General features: G+C 41.9%; 2 protein-coding genes across 3 annotated transcripts in view; one reads left to right on the top strand and one right to left on the bottom strand.

Moving 5' to 3' along the window:
- LOC308391928 (poly [ADP-ribose] polymerase tankyrase-1-like) overlaps positions 1-5,460 on the bottom strand; it is a 112,324-nt gene extending 106,864 nt beyond the window's left edge. Inside the window, exons 1-2 of one of the 2 annotated variants that reach the window (XM_080874729.1) lie at positions 4,695-5,460; positions 3,114-3,229 (exon numbers count right to left, since the gene is read on the bottom strand). In XM_080874729.1, coding sequence (XP_080730855.1) covers positions 3,114-3,229; positions 4,695-5,202 — 624 coding nt within the window. In that variant the 5' untranslated portion in view covers positions 5,203-5,460. The remainder of the gene's footprint in view (positions 1-3,113; positions 3,230-4,694) is intronic. The other variant, XM_080874728.1, reaches the window with a different exon arrangement.
- A 10,019-nt stretch (positions 5,461-15,479) lies between these two features.
- LOC308387240 (claudin-23-like) lies at positions 15,480-17,175 on the top strand. Its single transcript, XM_080867174.1, has one exon. The coding sequence runs from the start codon at positions 15,592-15,594 to the stop codon at positions 16,423-16,425; it is 834 nt and encodes a 277-aa protein (XP_080723300.1). The 5' UTR covers positions 15,480-15,591; the 3' UTR covers positions 16,426-17,175.
- Positions 17,176-17,446: the final 271 nt, after the last annotated feature.

The following is a 17,446-nucleotide window of genomic DNA, read 5'->3' as shown; positions in this document are numbered from 1 at the left end:
ATTTACTAGTTAATTCACGTCCCTATCCTCACCTATGGTTACAAGCAGTGGATATGACCGAAAGAATAAGACTGCAGATACAAGCCATGGAAATCAGCTTCCCAAGGGTGTCTAGGCTCTCCCTTACAGAAAGTTGCTTAGTCGGAGCTTAGTCATTCTGGAGCTATGACTCTTTCACACTGAAAACAACTAGTCAAGGTTGTTCAGGCATACTACCTGGGATACCTCCTAGGTGGGGTGTTTTGGCCATGTCCAACTGGGAGGAGACCCCAGGACAGAAGCAGGACACAGTGAAGAGACAATTCCCGTGAGGCAACTTGGGAACACCTCAGCGTCCACTCTCTCCCTTTCCCAGCTGAGAGAGGAAAGTCTGGACTGCCATCATGATCCAGACTAGGGCTGAGCCATAATCATACCGTTCACGGTAATACCAGTAGAATATGGGCAAAACGCGCATGCGCAGTGCCTTTGTTTTCATACGCACATGGCGGAAAAAGCATGGCGGCGACAGAGAATGAGGAGGGCGAAAGCGGATTGTTGAATGAAACAAATGAACCAGAATTGATTTGTAAAAATGCTCCAACTTCAGTGCTGTGGAACTGGTTTTGGCTTTTATCTGTCAGATACACAACAAAGCACAATTTCTGGTAGCGCATGCTAGCGGGCCGTCGTTATTACTGTTTTTCGGAAAATACGGCACACTTAAAATCATTCCTTTGATTTTCTGAAAAATCGACAGTGCCCCTTATAATCCCGTGTGCCTTATGTATGAATTCTGGTTGTGCTGACCTCGAACCGAGTTTATGTCGTACACGGCGCTCGAAAATCTGTCAAAAAATGTTTTAGTACAAAGCTGCACCGCTTGATGGATTGTCGGAGAATTATGGCTATTGTAGGCAGGAGCCTCGCGGAGTGATACGTACTGTGCTTCAACATAATATTACCGCATTGTGTGTGTATAACCTCTTTTTAAGTTTTGTGAATATTATACATGGTTATGCTGAGGACATGTCGGCCAATTTCCACTGGAAATGCCTTTTGGTTAAACTGTCAGCAAGGAATTAGCTTTAATGCACATAAAAAAAACAGCTGCTTGTTTAAGTGAAAATACATTGATGGGGTTTGTTTTTTGTTTGGTTTTTTTGCACTAATAAAGTTGTGGAGTTTTGTCTTGCGTCAGTTATACCGTCAGTTATATCATTATCGCAAATTTTCAAATATATATCATGATAAATATTTTGGGCCATATCGCCCCGCCATAATCCAGACACAGATAAATTGATTTTAAAAAAACAAGGCAGTTGTCCACTTTCAATGTTTTAGCTGTGTGTGAGTGATCAATTTTAGTTTCCAAGTATCTGTCATCAAAATGTTAACCGCTGCTGTGATAATACATTTGCATTACTGCTCCAATTTTCTGTGCTCTCCAACAAAGCTCCAAAAAGCTCTCTAACATTTGAAACCGTGAATGCTGGATTGATTACTGTAGTAAAAAGCCAGGAAGACAAAAAGGATTAGCACATCTGTCAGAGATAATCCAAAACATCTGCATGCTCACTCATGAGCAGAATAAGAATGGGGGAATGAGAGTCATTTTCCAGATATGCTCAGTGTAATCTGTATAGCTGGAACCTTCATTAGGAGCTCGTTTTAACTTCTTCTTTGGCGACATATAAAAAACTTTGTGTGTGACTCGATATAAATCCAGTTAAAGTTGGATTAAAAACTTGAATGAATGTCAGGCATGGCTAGATGGATGAAGATAAATCGCAGCAAAAAAAAATTTTCTGGCACAACTTCACTTGCTTCCAAGGTGCATGGAGAGGATAAAAGAATTCACAAAGCAGGAACTCCAGCAACACTTGAGGGAAGTTGAACAACTTTAATAATTGACCTACGCGTTTCGGCTTGTGGCCTTCATCAGGGTCATAGTAAAACATTGTAAAAATTGCTTAAATACAAGACAGGAAACAGAAAAAAAGAGGTGGCAATATAAATTTTATCCGGAAAAAAAGAGAAGCATCTTGGATATTCCGTTTTAAGAGTCTGCACCCCAGAGGTATGAATGAGGATTCTTCTATCAGTGAGTTTTTATGAACTACACCTTTTTTCTTTTTTTACCAGTTAAATTACTCTCACATGAGTAATGTTTATTTAATTAATCTTATTATTTTAGCCAAAGAAGTAACGATTTAGACATCTCATCTTAAGTCTACAATTTAAGTCTAAATTTTAGATATTTTACATTTTAGAGACATAAATAAGGATCTGTTAACAAATGTGCTTTTACCATTAAAGACCCCCCCCCCCCCCCTTTTTTTTTAACCTGTGTGTATATTTATAGCATCCTCCTTATGCATTTCATGCATGTGTTATTTTCAGACATATGGGGGTTGTGTCACCCCCCCTCCTCCTCATCAGTAATGATCTAGTCCGGTATTTACTTGGGCGTGACTCAGCCAATTAACCAATACCTACCTATTATATGTCAGCTGACCTATCTATGAAGTTTAGATGGATGAAGAACCAGGTGGATTTCTGGTTGTGGAGAGCATCGAGGGGAGAGCACTGCTGAACCAAGCAGAACTTGACTCTCTGACCCGTCCAGGGTGTACACTGCCGCTTAACCTAAGACAGCTGGGATAGCCTCCAGCGGAAGAAGATAGATGGATGTTCTACTTGTACAATAATTTTTCAATTAAAATCCATTTCATAATTTGTTGTACAAAAGAGTGCCTTGACATCCTGTATGATCAATTTCGGTCAGTAAAATCTTAGCATCTTCATCTCTGCCTCAAGAAATGCTTCTGTCTTTCCCTCAGTGCTGCAATCTACAAACCACACATCATAGCAGCACTCACCACCATCTTGTAAACCCTCCCTTTCACTCTTGCTGCCATCGTTCTGTCACAAATCACCCCTGACACTCATCTCCACCCACTCCACCCTGGCAGTCCTCTCTTCTACACTTCTCTTGTGAGGTGAAGAAGAGAGTGTGGTGTTTAAAACTCATCTAGGAAGCATCTACTTACGTCACTACAAGGTAAACCCTCCTGAATGCAAACATGACAGAAGTCTTCTGATGAGTACATTAACATGGTATGAAGCCTCACCTCAGAGTGACCAAATGAGCAGGCGTTGTGCAGCGGGATGAGACCTCCGTCATCTCGTGCATGCACATTAGCACCCGTCTGAAGCAGATGGTCCACCACATCTTTCCGCCCAAAACCTAAAAGAGAGGCAGAAAGGGAGACGAGTGCTGAAAATAAAAGCAGAAGATCAACTATGAAGCCAGAGCACTAAAAACAAGTTACTGCAACAGCCTTGTCTGGCAGGTCTGGACTTAGTTTTACTGTTTAATCACGTAAATTTTTCATGTTCATCTACAATAAATAAGTCATTTAATTATGTTTTTTTTCCTATTTACATTCCAGTTTTGTCTCAAACTCACTTTGTAACTCAAGAGAATCTGTTAATTTGGCTCAGGCTACTGAGGATTAGAAAGGCTTGTGATGTAAAACAGCTGTGCATGTTTTTCTTTTTTGTTTCTGGCCTGCCAAAAGCATTTTTAGAAAAAGCATTCATGCTCTTCTTCCTCAAGGAAAAACGAACAGTCCATTGTGACAGAGGCGTTCATTAAATGAAGCTAAACTAAGGTCGATGTTCTGTCACAGTGATGACTGTTTACCTGCTGCAGACTTTAATGTCAATGCATATATAAATGATTTCCACACATGCACTGCACAAAAGGTAAGTTTGAAGATTCAAACGTCCAACACAGCTGGACAACCAGTGGATTATATTACATCTGCTCAACCACTTAAACCTTATATTTTCTGTTTTACTGGAACATGTAAATAATGTACATGCACCTTTCTGAGTCTTTAGATATAAAATCACTCTAGTTTCTTCAATTATTTGTTTCTGTTTTCCATTTAAATGTCACATGCCCTTTTTAAGCCAGCTTGCAAACATTTAACATATTAAAAATGCAAATTACCATATGCCTCTATCTACAAATGCCACACACACACACACACACCGCACCATTACTCAACCACGATGTTATTTAATGCGCTCATTATTTAATTTGTGTCCTCTCTCCACACATTTGGCACGTAAAATTTGCTTCTCCTTTGGAAATCAATTATTAATGGCATTTTGGGTGTGACTGGGTGTAGTGTAACAACGCAGTAACACAGGAAGATGTTTCTCTGTTTTCTCTGTAGGAAAGTACAAGGAGTCGGAGGCAGCTCTACATTAAGCAAAACGTACTCCGCGGTAAGTTATGGTGAACACGGTTACATTATACTGGAATGCAATCCAATTTTACAGACTAAATTGATCGTTAATTTAAGGAGCGCAGCAAATTAATGAATCATGAGCTGGTTTTATGGTTTAATGAGGCTGAAAAGTGGTTTTGACTAAAAATTAAATATTAGATATTTAATTTTAATGTTTCGGACATTAGCTGAGTGTTTTGTTTCTTCTTTAGAAGTGTATGTCAGATCTTTGCTCCTTAAAAACTTGATGAGTAATCTACTGCTAAAGCATGTGCTTGCTTCTCACTCGTGGATTTTAATATTACTTTCTTCCTGGTCACTCCCACACCTTAAACGCACCTTACAGCTAGACAGCCTGTAAAGAAGCCTGATTCAATTAAAAGGGAAAAAAGTGGTTTTCGTTGTCTTTACCTGCAGCAAAATGCAGGGGTGTCGATTTGCGTCCAGCCATGTCTTTGGCGCTCACATTCACCGCATCCACGAGTTTCTTCACCCTGGAAACATCACCATTTCTGCAGGCTTCAAACAACTCCCTGAAAGAACCGTTTGCACCGCTGCTTCCCGGGTTCCCGCTGCTCGAGTCGGGCGTAGAACCGGGACTGGTGCCGCTACCTTCGGTGGTGGTCGGGGAGCTAGCACTGCTGCTAGTGGTGGTGCTGCTGCTGCTGCTGCTGGTGGTGCTGCTGCTGCTACTGGTAGTGAGGGCCAAAGCAGGGGAGGTTGTGGTGGGAGAGGCTGGTGTTACCTCACCGTCACCGGTGTTCTCCATCGCGGCTCCGTGGGGAAGGGAGCTGGCATCATCAATGGATGCTAGCAGAGAGCTGGACGGGGTGACAGGGTGAGAGGAGCAACGGGGCGGGGAGGACAGGAGGGAGTTTGGCGGCTGCTGCTGCTGAGAGGAACGACGAGATGTCGCCATTTTCACAACACAACAGTCCCCACTAGCAACAATAACACTGCTGACAACTTCCTGTCAGGAAAGCCAAACTTCCGCTCGGTTTTGCGTGGATTTATGGATTTAGGGTCAAAAATATCTTTAATTCAAATACAGGAATATCAGCATGTCTTCACTGGTAAGATTTCAAATTAAGACACGAGTACACACAAAATCTGGAAATGTTTTTTTATGAAGTTGCATTTGTTTTGGAGAGAAAATATATATTTTTTATTCAAGTGGAAATAGAAATAAAATTTAAAAAGACATATATTTATGCATATGTTTTCTATTCTATTTTGCCTCCATGTTCACGTTAATATTTCCACGATTCTCAGCTGAATACATGAAAATGTTTAATGTCGTTAAAAGACTGCAAAATAAAATTAATATTAATGAGTCTGGGTGTTACTAGTTTTCTTTTCTTTTTTTAAGTTTAACCCCTAATTTCATTATAATTTGATAGGTAAGAAAGAAAGACGTGTAGCAAATAATGTGCACGCATACATGGAAGATGCAGGTTTGTTTTTTGTTTTTTAGATGAAAGCAGAGTTTGCATGATGCAGACACTCATTGTTGTACCTCTGTCCTGATCTCCACGAATATACGGACAACAATTTGATGGTCAGGTAAATTGGTTGGACTGAAAATGAGTGAAAAATCAGACATTATCCAAAGAAAAACTTTGAAAGACCTTCAGAAAGCCTGGAGAGCTATTACTCAAGACTTTCTGAAAGGTCTGGCTCCTTGCAAGAAAAATATAAAGAGTGCTGTATGTTGTGGCTGAGATTGCAGCGTGGGGCCCCCCTAGTGGCTGTGGGAGCTCCGTGCATCTACATAGTCTCCAAATAACAAGACTGTTCTGTATGCAGTCTTCTCAGTCCACTGCTTTGCGCTTAAAAACGTCAGGTGTTCTGTTCTGGCTCAACACTGCCACCTGATGGAGACATTTGGTAATAGTTGGAGATGCTGAAAAGAACATTTAGCTTCTCATATTGTATTATTTCAAACTGTTGATGAGATTTAAATAAAGATCAAGTCAGCCATCAGTCCACAAAATTTGTGTCAATAAAGAATCTACACATTTCCCTTCAGATGTTAAAGGGTTGTCTTACTTTTAACATCATCGAAAGTTAATAGCTATTTTTTTATTCTTTACTTTTTTCACTTTTTCACTGCATGTGTTTGAAGTTTGACAAGCCAAATGACAGTCTCCTCTAACACCATGAAAACTCTGGCAGATTTGAGCTAAGGCCCTTTTTGCTGTAAAGCAATGCTGTGAGAAATGATTGGCAAGTGAACCACACATCAAAGGCAGAGTCTGGGTGCAGAGTTTTATAAAACGTGAACAGTTTACTTAAGAATATTCTAGTGGTTTCATTAATTGGCCACTAGAGAGTGGCAGATAGTCTCTGAGAAAACTGGAAGCTTTTGCTGTAGTTCTTTATAATCTTGCTCCTAAATTTAGTACTATATGTAACCTATTTTTTCACATATTGTCAGTTGCCTATAGTTTATACTTAAGATTCTTTTGTTTTAGTCAAGCTCACAAGTTCAGGTTTTAAACACTTTAGCAATATAAAGTTTCAAAAGCATAAAGGTCCTAGTGTTTCTTAAATGAATGAGGATTCTGACAAATTTTGACTAATATTTGTCCTTACTGATGTCAAATAAATTAATTTATTCTATTTTCTAACACAGTTATCTTTTTGATAAGTATTAGTCAAAACACTTACCTACTTTTTTTGCATAAACAAGAAACCCAAACAAAACTATTTCTCTCACAAAAATCTAGTAAATGCAATTAAATTCATGAAAAAATAGGCATATTTTCAAAACGTATGCACTCTCTGTATCCGTTTGAAATTTATGACACATATAACATTGGTATGTGCAATATTTCTTCAATAGGATCAGGAAGTGCAGGTTATGTCTTTTTTTTTTTTTTTTTTTTTTTTTTTTTTCTAAATGACATCAGAAACAGCAGTATGCGACATTACGTGATGGCAGAGCTTCAGTTCATCCTTTGTCATTTTTTTTTTTTTTTTTTTTTTTTTTTTTTAATAAATAGGACAGGGGGAATGAATGAGAGAGAGAGGGGGAGAGAAAGAAAGAAAACCAAAGGGGAGAAGAGACGGTGAGAAGGGGGGGGAAGAGAGACAAAAAAAAAAAAAAAAAAAACTCCTGGGTCACCTGTATGGAGAAAAAAAAACAAACAAACAAACAAACAAACAGAGGAGACAGCAAACAACAAAGAGCAACATAATAATAGAGAAAACAAAGCACCATCACAATAAACTAGCTAGTCATAGATATCAGTATTTACTAAGTAATAAACAATATTGTGCAGCACGCAAGATAGACAGCGCACAGTGTGCTTTGAGGCAGCAGCCAAGAAAGCTTTAGTCCGCGTCTGTGAATACCCATGTGTGCATACCTGTGTGGATCAGCATGCTTGCATTCCAAAGGTTTCTCCATGTAATGATCTGCTAGGGAGTGTGGGGGGGCCTCAGCCCCGTCCTCCAGGGTGTGAAGCGGGTATGGAGGAGATCAAAACTCCAGACATCCAGAGGCCCCCAGAACACAAAAGACCATGGAAGACCAACAGAGGGGCAGCCGCGCCACTGTTCCAGTAAGAGCTGAGGAGAGTCCCAGATGAGGGCTCACTCAGCAGCCGCGGAGCAGAAGCCAGGGGGGGTTGCAGTGACGCGCCCGTGAGCTCCGCCGGCCCCCAGCTGCGCCTGAGTGACCGAGCCCTAGGCCGAGAGGCCGGGGGCACCCCACCTCCAAAGGGGGCCCGAGCGAGCCCCAGGCCCCAGGCCCCGACAAGCGGCCGCCAAGGAGTGAGCCGGTGTGTACCCGGACGCCCACCCCCAGACACAAAGAACCACCAACACACCGACACCTGAGGGAGTCCGCCACTGGCAGGGGAAGTGGTGGTGGGTGGAGATAGGCCTCCAAACCTTGGAGGGCCTGAGGTGTCCCCAGAGAGGTGGCGTCTGATACCCAACCTGACATATAGACACAGACATACAGGCACACACAGACACAAACATCCATTCCCACCCTCATGCTCTCATATGCACTCACTCCACACTCAACCAACGTGGAGACAGACATAAAGAGACGCTGTACACACAATCACACTCCCCAAGCGTACTCTACAATCCGGGTCTAGGTACCCTTGCCCCTGGAGGGGGGAATTGCACCCAGACCCAGGTGGTGTTACCCTTTTCCCTGCGGTGGGGAGAGGCAGACCACCCCGACTCCGCAGCAGCAGGGAGGCCCCACACCCCAGACCGCAGTCGGACGGCCAACTCCTCCTACTAGCCCTCCCGCTCCAGCAGGCCGCAGAGAATGGGGGTGGGAGAAGACTCCAAACCTCCCTCCACCCGCTCATTGTAGTGTTGATGCATATGTGTTCTAAGGTGCAATTAAAACCCAGGAGGGCATGGAGCTACCTGCCAAGGAGCAGCAGGTAAGCGCATAGTCCCTCCTGCTAACCCTCAATGACTAAGTGTATTTAAAATTGAGAGGTGGGCAACGACGTCAGGGGTGAGGTATACACCCTGATGGTGATTTGGACTCCGTGATTGTGCCCACCCCCAAGATCCTATATGTATGTGTAATGAGAGTGTGAATAATGTGAATGTCTAAGATGTGGGATAAAATTGAGGCAGAGGCAGCCAGAAGGGGACAGGGGGGGGGGTAGCCTCCTCTGCACCCTGGTGACATACCCCCACTCCAAGGCCCTGCATGTGTGGGTGGTTGTGGAGGAGCGGGAAGAGGGAGGCAGCTGGAGATGGGGAGGGAAGGAAGGGAGGGGCAGGTAATCCCTCCCTGGGGCCAGCTCCCCCGCTGACCCCAGTAGGCACTCCCACCCTCCGCGACCCGCCAGGGAAGGGGGGCCCAGGCCCATCAGACCGGGGCCCAGTGCAGTAGCGCCCCCCGGCTCCACAGAGCCCTGGACAGTCCACCCAACCCCACCACAGAGAAAACTGCACCCACCCCACCAACCACACATCTTCCAGACTACATAAGACGGTAAACGCCCAGGCTGAGATCTTCCTCCACCTCTCCTGTATCTCCCCCTCCTGCAGAGAGTTCCTGAGAGAAGAAAGCTCCTGCCAGATGTGACCATCCCCCCCACCAGTTGAAGAGCCCCCCAGGCGGCTCGATGCACCGGCGGCACCCTGCTCCAGGGCCGGGCCCCCATGCACCCACCCGCCCACAGGTTATGTGCAGGTTATGTCTGACTTTGTGTGAGTTGTTATTTTTTAAGGTCTCTAGAGTTCCTGTCATTCCTTGTTTGCATCAGACTTGTACCTGGTGAACCTTTTCCTTTGTTTTCTAGTTAAAGCGATAAAGGGTTGCTGAAAACTCCTTAGCCAAAAATGTTGCATTTTCTGGAATTAAATGCATGTGTAAATTATTAATTATCTCTGATTGTCAACAAATAGCTTTTTGCCATTTGTATTTGTGATGCTAGTCATTAACATAAAATGCACAGTGAAGAAAGGTTAGAAATGTGACGTCAAAATTTCAGCGTATGTTTGCACACATCATTGTTCCTGAGGGCTCACAACCTGGAAAATGAAAACTACTTCACATGAACAAACTGTTACATTGCATGAGTGGTATGTATTTGGCAACCAAAACTTGCTGTCATCCAAATCATTTGCTCCAGTTTCACCTTATAAAGATCTGTGATGTGTGGCATGATACAAATGCTGTGAAGTTATGTAGCTTACATACAACCGGTGGTGGAAGACTGACATTAATATATGAAACTTTGAATGAAAACAGCTAAAGGTTGGGGTTTTTTTTCAGATTGTGGTTTATTTTTTATGACTTACCTAGAAAGAAAGAAAGAAAGAAAGAAAGAAAGAAAGAAAGAAAGAAAGAAAGAAAGAAAGAAAGAAAGAAAGAAAGAAAGAAAGAAAGAAAGAAAGAAAAGCTGACATAACTACAGAGGGATAAAGTTGATGAGTCATACTATGATGATAAGGGAAAGAGGCATTGTGTACAAATGATGTGGCAAAAGGATTGGTTCACAAAGTCTGCCTGGTTTGTTCACATACCTGTCGTACCTGGTTTATTTGTCCTCTGTGTGTCAAAGAACACAAACAATTCTGAGGAAAAATAAAGATACAGATGGCTTCAAGAACACATGACTTTGTATTTTATTGTGTATATTTCAGATATTTCTTGCAAAGTAATCTTACTTTAAAAATGTCGCATTTTGTATTAATTTGGTAAACAGCTGCTCTTGAAGGCAGTAGGAAAATACAGCTGCTCTTATCAGTGCACTGAAATAAAATAAAATACTTAAATGTTGAGCTTCCTTTGGTGACTTGAGCAATCACAGTTAATCGCTCAAAGGAGATGTTGATGGACAAATACCATCGTAGCTGAAACGGGGTCGGCCTAAACAATGTAGGGTCTGGCTGTGACATCTGCCTCTCATAGGTCATTAACTTTCTCAGAAACTGATTCACTTTCCTTAAAGAGATCAGTAAAGCTGCTAGCTCTGTGAAATAGTCACCCTCATCTCAGCTCTTTGACAAGGTGTTTACAGCACTGAGAATCATGAATGATCCCCCCTACCTATGGAGAGACCTTATTAGCATTCGTTAATAATCGGGTTTCTTTTGATGCTCTGGCAGAATCTCACATCAAGCACAACCAGAAAGACGGAAGAAGCTAGAAAAACCAGGATATAAAAAAAATAGAAACAAACACGTGTGGACAGAATATTGAAAGAGAGGCACGGGAGAGAGAAAAACAAAGAGAGTGAGGCAGAAAGGTATTCAAGCTGCTCTCAATAGATTCCTGCAGAACTACATTCTTGCCAATTATGATTCCCAACACACGGAACCCACATGCCATGCAAATCAAAGTCATGATGACTCCAGGTCTCACATATATATTTCTATAAACCTGGCCAGTCAGTTCAGTGTGAATTTTGTAATGAAGTAAAATACTGGCTCAGTCTCCAGCAGTAGCAGCTAAAGCATTATTTGGATTTTTCACTGTAGAAAAGTCCAAAATCTCAAAAGTCAGAAAATTTCTGAAAATCTTCTTCAGAAATTTTACAGTTTTTCCTCCTGACATTGCCATTCATACTACACCAAAATAAAACATTGAAATAATTAAAATAATTTGTGATAGTTCACAGAAAAATACTAAATAAATAAAATGTAAAATAAGCAAAAACTTAGTTTTATTATTACAGGACTGTTAGGGCAACAAGAACTTTATCTGTAGTTTTGCACTTCCATTTCTTAAAATGTAATCCCACAGCAGAATTTCTTTGTCCTGCAGAAAAACTGAAACATACTGTTGAAAATGCACTCCTTTTATTCTTCCTTTTATTTTGTTTCTGTCTGCCCTAAAGCTTTGCAGTAAATTGGGATAAAATAGCAATGAAATTAGCAACTTCTTCCTCCTGGAATCTGCTGCACAATCAGCAAGTTGTGGAGGCCAGCAGGTGGATGAGGGAAAGGTGAGCCGGAGGAGGAGAGATCCTAGGCGGCCGCTGGTATTCGGTGAACTGAACTTCAGGTGAGAAGTTATCCCCTGCAGTCTATCTGGGTCAAAGGTCAAATAAATTGACTGACTTTTTACAGTCAGTTACAATAACTGCATACTAGCTAGTGTCTATACAGCTGGGTGGGTGCTATGATGTTACTAATAGTGAACTTTATTTTATTCAAAAGGTTAGTTAGTAGAGTTGCCAACCGTCCTGTAAAAATGGAATTGTCTCGTATTCAGAGAAAATATTACGTGTTTTGTATTGAGCTGAAAAGGAACACAGTTTGTCCCCTACTTCAGCTAGAATTAAAAAAAGACCCAAAGCTGGAGTTATTCTGTGTCTTTACGCTGTCAGCGGCATCTTCTTCTCTCATTCTCTTCCCCTCCCTCTCCTGTTGCTACTTCAATCATGAAACTGATCAATGATCAGCTGATCGGTGTTTCTGATGCAAGTCCCGTCTCTCTTGTTTATCGCCCACTTTGCGCCAGAAAGAGGAAACCAGTGAATGTCGCGCTAAACAACAGCAGCACGTTTAAGCTGATCAGCTGTTGAATTTATTTAATGTTAATTTCTAGTATCAGCTGATGTTTGCTGGAGCCACAGCTGTAAAACTGCTGGTCATGATATTGGTTTGGCTATCTGGTGAGAGGGAAACATGAAGATGAAACCAGGAGATGTCCTTACTGAATCATCAGAGCTGAACAGGTGATGGAGAAACAGGTTTACCTTTTAGGTGACATGAATGAGTTGAAGGGAAGTTATGAGCTGTTTCTGAGAGACAAATAACACCAGGATCACTTTTTACGTAGCTGACAGCTGGTAACTGTGCAGGGGCGGGTCTAGCAAAGTTTTGCCAGGGGGCCAGGTAGCAGTAGTGGTTTTTGATATGGGCGACATGGGCGGTTGCCCCCTCGTACTCATGCTGCCCCGATTTCAGCCAGTGCATATTGGGAATGGCATAGGCACCGATCGGCTTTCTGTCGGCCATTTGCTGGGAGTAAGGGCGCCCTCCGTTTGCGAGGTGCGCCTGCTGCTTGTGGCACAGGGAGGAGAGGGCGGGGCGGCGGGGGATTCTCTGGCTGGCTGGAGCTCGCAAAATAAAATAAAATTAAAAAAAAAACCCAACAAACATGAAAACACCAGACATTATAATACAGACTTATAATTTGCACCGATGCTTTTTTGAAATTCTATACGCGAAAAGTGAGCGCGAGAGCCCTCGGTGCGCCTGCTCGCTGCTGAAGTCAAAGTAAACTTTATTGTCATCTCCGCTACATACAGTCCAGTATATAGAGAGACGAGACGACGAGGCTCCAGTTACAGCAGTGCAAGTAAACAAACTATAAATATAAGAAGAGTAAGAAAATAAATATACACTTTAGGACCAGGGGTAAAGGGATGAATAACAATTTAAAATTTATAATTTACAGTTTGATGATTTAGAGCCTCACATACAACCCGTCGAAAGCGGAGGGGGGCCCTGCTGCTTCCAAATAGAGCACATTTCATTCATAATGATGTAAATCCAAGCCCATTATGTATTCATGATTTGAATCCTGGGTTGTGCGAAATCCCAGAAATAAACCCTAGACAAAGTGAATCTGTGAACTAAGGTGTAGGTCTATTAGGTCATGTTGTGGCGATCCTTGTGTTCATACTGGAGTGCAAAATGAAAACCAATGGAAGATGGACAAGAAAAGTTCAAAGCCATCAGGTCCTCAGTTTAGAAAAAAGAGAAAAGAAGAGGAGGAGAAACGAGCAAAAGATACAGGTAAGCAGATGTGTGATTGGATAATGGCAGGTCATCCTGAAACAATCAGAATCAGAAGACTTTAATATTAATTCCTAAGGAAATAATGTGGATTACAGTTGCTCCAAAAAGAAATGGTAAAAATAGTAACAGTGACAGACTAAACTCCAAACAATACATTATGTTACAGATTTTAATATTAATTAGTCATCGTCAATTGTTGATTTGTTCTGTTCTCATTGTATGACGTATTATGATGGCTGTTTGGTAGCCGTTTGCATGTAATGCATACTCTCTCTCTCTCTTCATGTGTGTGTGTGTGTTTCTCTGGTGAAATTAACAGTTTTATGTTGATGTACAATCCTTAATATATTTTATGTAGGCGCCAAACAGGCTAGGACCGCCACTGCCAGGTAGGGCATTAACAGGGAAAAGGGGACACGAAGAAATGCTTTTCTTTTGTTAATCTCATTTAAAATGTCTCACTTTTAACAAATAATTATCTGAATCTTACAACCAACGTTTTCATCTGATGTAAAATGCATAGAAATCCATTATTGTACATAGTAATTTTTTTTCAGGGTTCCATCATAATTTCTTCAGAAGTAGCTAAGTACTGTATATGATGTCAGTATTTTCCCACATTTTCTAGATTCTGTACCAGTACTGTGTGTAAAATGCCATCAAAAAGTCAATTAAGTTTTATTCTTTCTCACCTGTGTTTCTGTCTCCTTTCACTTTTTAAAGGTTGCCATGTTACAAAAAATATTTTGCCCTGCCATGCTGTTCATTGATGTGGTAAATAAATAGTTTATGAAAATATCACTAAATCTGTCATTTATTATTTTTAATATTCAGTAATGATCATGTCTCACCTCTAGTCTTCTCTGTCTTAATTTCAGGTTTCCACCATATGTTGTAGATAGTTCAGGAGGTTAACTCGACTTTGGGTTTTGGCTAAGCACTGTTTAGAATACCAGAATAGGGAGGGTGGTGTAGGTTTAAGTTTATTAGAATGAGACATATATAACAACATGACAGTATACATCACTGTCACAACAGAGTTAGTTTTTATTCAAAGGCTTTATGGTTTTTTGTATAATACCTCTAGTCAAAATGCCCGGACCGATTTTTCGTCCAAGTCCAGCCCTGGGTCCTGGTACGCAACTCTACTAAATACACTACTCGCTTTCTTAATCAGAACACTTTAAAAAAAAAATCCCAAGAACCCTTTTTTCTGATGAAACAAGAGTTAAAATAAATAAATAAAACGTTTTAGTTATTTAACCTCCTAAAACTCTTCCACAGCATGCATTTTTAATTTCTCTTTGATATTTGAGCATATTGGGACCCGATGAATGTAAAAACAAAGAATTACCAGATCCTTTTTTAATTTTTTTTTTTTTACCTGATTTCTGTTTCTAAGAAAAATGAGAGCCACATATTCATTTAAAATTTTGATAGAACAGAAGCTGTATAATGTCCTCGTAAGTGGATATCAGGCCCTTGTAGAGCAAAATTGAGTATTATAGTCTAAATAACCCAAAATATAATGTTCACATATGTCGACGCCAGGTCCTAGGAGGTTAATGCAACCGGAGATCCGAAAAATCATATCTTGCCTAAGTTTTTAAGTCTGGGTAGCTTTCACTATTAGAAGCTTTAAATACCTCCTAAAAGCGGAAGACACGTTTGCACCACGCTTCAAACAGCTACTCTGAAAAGAAAAACCTCTATCTTTCTTATCCTTTATCACTTATCACACTTTGGCACGACAAAAAGCCTAATCGAAACTACCCCCGTCCCCCACCGCTCGCGCACTCTGCTTTTTGCAGTTACAGGTGAAGATGTAGGCGCACCCCGCCCATACGCACACAGCGCCACACCTGTCCTATTTGGGGACAGAGGCAGGCAAGACGGGCAAGGGAAGATGAAGGCCCGCCCACTGCTGAGTTTCAGTCGGACTTGTTTTTTAGGACGACGCCGTCAAAGCTGATCGCCCCAGTAGAAATTAGTCACTGCAACGTGTTTAGGAGTAAGAAGAGGCACATCAGCAGCAGCAGCAGCAACCACCACAACAACCGCGATCATGCCGAGGGAATCAACGCAGGAGTGGATGCGGCTCTCTTTGCGCACTCCGGGCATCCTGATCTTCGGGATGGTCATGGCTCCCTGCGGCTGGGTGCTGGACTTGGTCGCGACCGTGGCCCCAAACTGGAGGACTCTGAACGGTATTAGCAATCTTCCTTCCGATAACTTCATTGAACAAGGAATCTGGGATATTTGTATTGCATCCACAATAAGCTCCGGTGCTCGGTGCGGCCAAGCGGACACCCAGTACTTCAGTAACAAGATCATACAGCCCGCACAGGGTATGATGGTGGCCTCTCTCATCGTGACTCTAATCGGGTTGGCTGTTGCCATCCCGGGGGTCCGCTGTTGGAAAGACAGGCCTAACTGGGTAGTTGCCGGTCTGGGTGGACTGCTGATCTTTTGCTCAGGCGTCTTGACCATCATACCGATCTCTTGGTACACGCACAGCCCCCCAAACATCACAACGCCCAATGTCAATACAGCATTGATAACTCCGCGAGTCGGCTACTGCATCATTCTGGGCTACATCGGCGGGATATTTGAAGTCTTGGGCGGTTTCGTTATGTTCATCGGGATCTGCCGCTGCTGCGGAGGGAAGAACCGAGGAGAGGTCCGGGTTGAAGAGGTCATGCGTCGCAGAGAACCGAAGACCCCGACCAGGCGCGTTGAAGTGCCGAATCTCAGTCGGGCCAGGAGCGCTGCCAGCAACAGTAGCGTCCCGTACTCCAGGGACTCAATGGAGGACGATGTGTCCTTCCCACGGGCCAAGAGCCCCCCTGCCCGCTCAGTGAACACCGTCAACAGCAGACCCTTTGATGCGGACCTCTGAGAAGCCAACAGTACCCTCCACAACTGACCATCAACACAGCAAAACAAAACTTTGAAAACTGGACTAAGATGAAAAATCTTTTAGCAGATTACTGCAATAGCACAAGAACGTCAGAACACACTACTAGAGATATTTTAGGGCCATAAAGGAATTTTTCAGTGGTAAGAGATCCAATAACCTACTTTAGATTCTCTGTTGCAGTGTTTTATCGTTAAAAGTTGAAGGAAATGGAACATAAAAGTTTGGTTAATGTATGTGTGACATGGTCATGGCTGCTTATTAATGTGACTGTGGGTGGACCAGACCCCCTGATTGTAGTTAAATTATCATTGTAATAGATTATAGTCAAGTGGTGTCCAGTGTATATAGTCCAGTGTATAATGGATAATGTAAAAATGGAAGGAGCCAGCCTGGAATGGAGGGCTCTAGAGTATTAAAAAAGAAAAGTAAATAACATTAAAATTGATTCATGGAGAAAAAAAAATATATTTCTTGATGATAATCTGTGTAAATTCTAAATATGATTCTACGCTGTAAATATCCCTCATCCTGAAGGGCGCTTGGGCATTTTATTTTCTGTGTAGCTGTGTGGCTACATTAAATATTCCAGCCTTTTTTCTCTTTCATGTAAATGCTCTATAGTGATGAACTTTAAGTCCCTTCATCTTGAACCCTGAAATGATTACTGCTGTACTCATTGATCTGTGATACATATGCTGGTAATTAAATTTGCTCTCCATTTCCTAACAAGATGTGACTGTCAATTCTTTACAAACTTTTCTGACATTATGATGGAATGTAACGAAAGTAGTAAAGCAACAATTTCAACAAAGAAAACTCCATAACAGAATGAACATTGATGCTGATTTATAACAGGACTATAGAAGAGTCATAACTTTGGCAATATGTTCTTTGATCAGCAGGCACGTTATGTGATCCATTGCTTTGCCATACTTAGTCAAATGTATAAAATGTGGTACATTGCACAATGATATATATTTTTTCTCTCACCCTGTTTGCT

Source organism: Rhamphochromis sp. 'chilingali', assembly GCF_963969265.1.
Source record: "Rhamphochromis sp. 'chilingali' genome assembly, chromosome: 2".
NCBI lineage: Eukaryota > Metazoa > Chordata > Actinopteri > Cichliformes > Cichlidae > Rhamphochromis > Rhamphochromis sp. 'chilingali'.
This window is presented reverse-complemented; position numbering and strand designations above follow the sequence as displayed.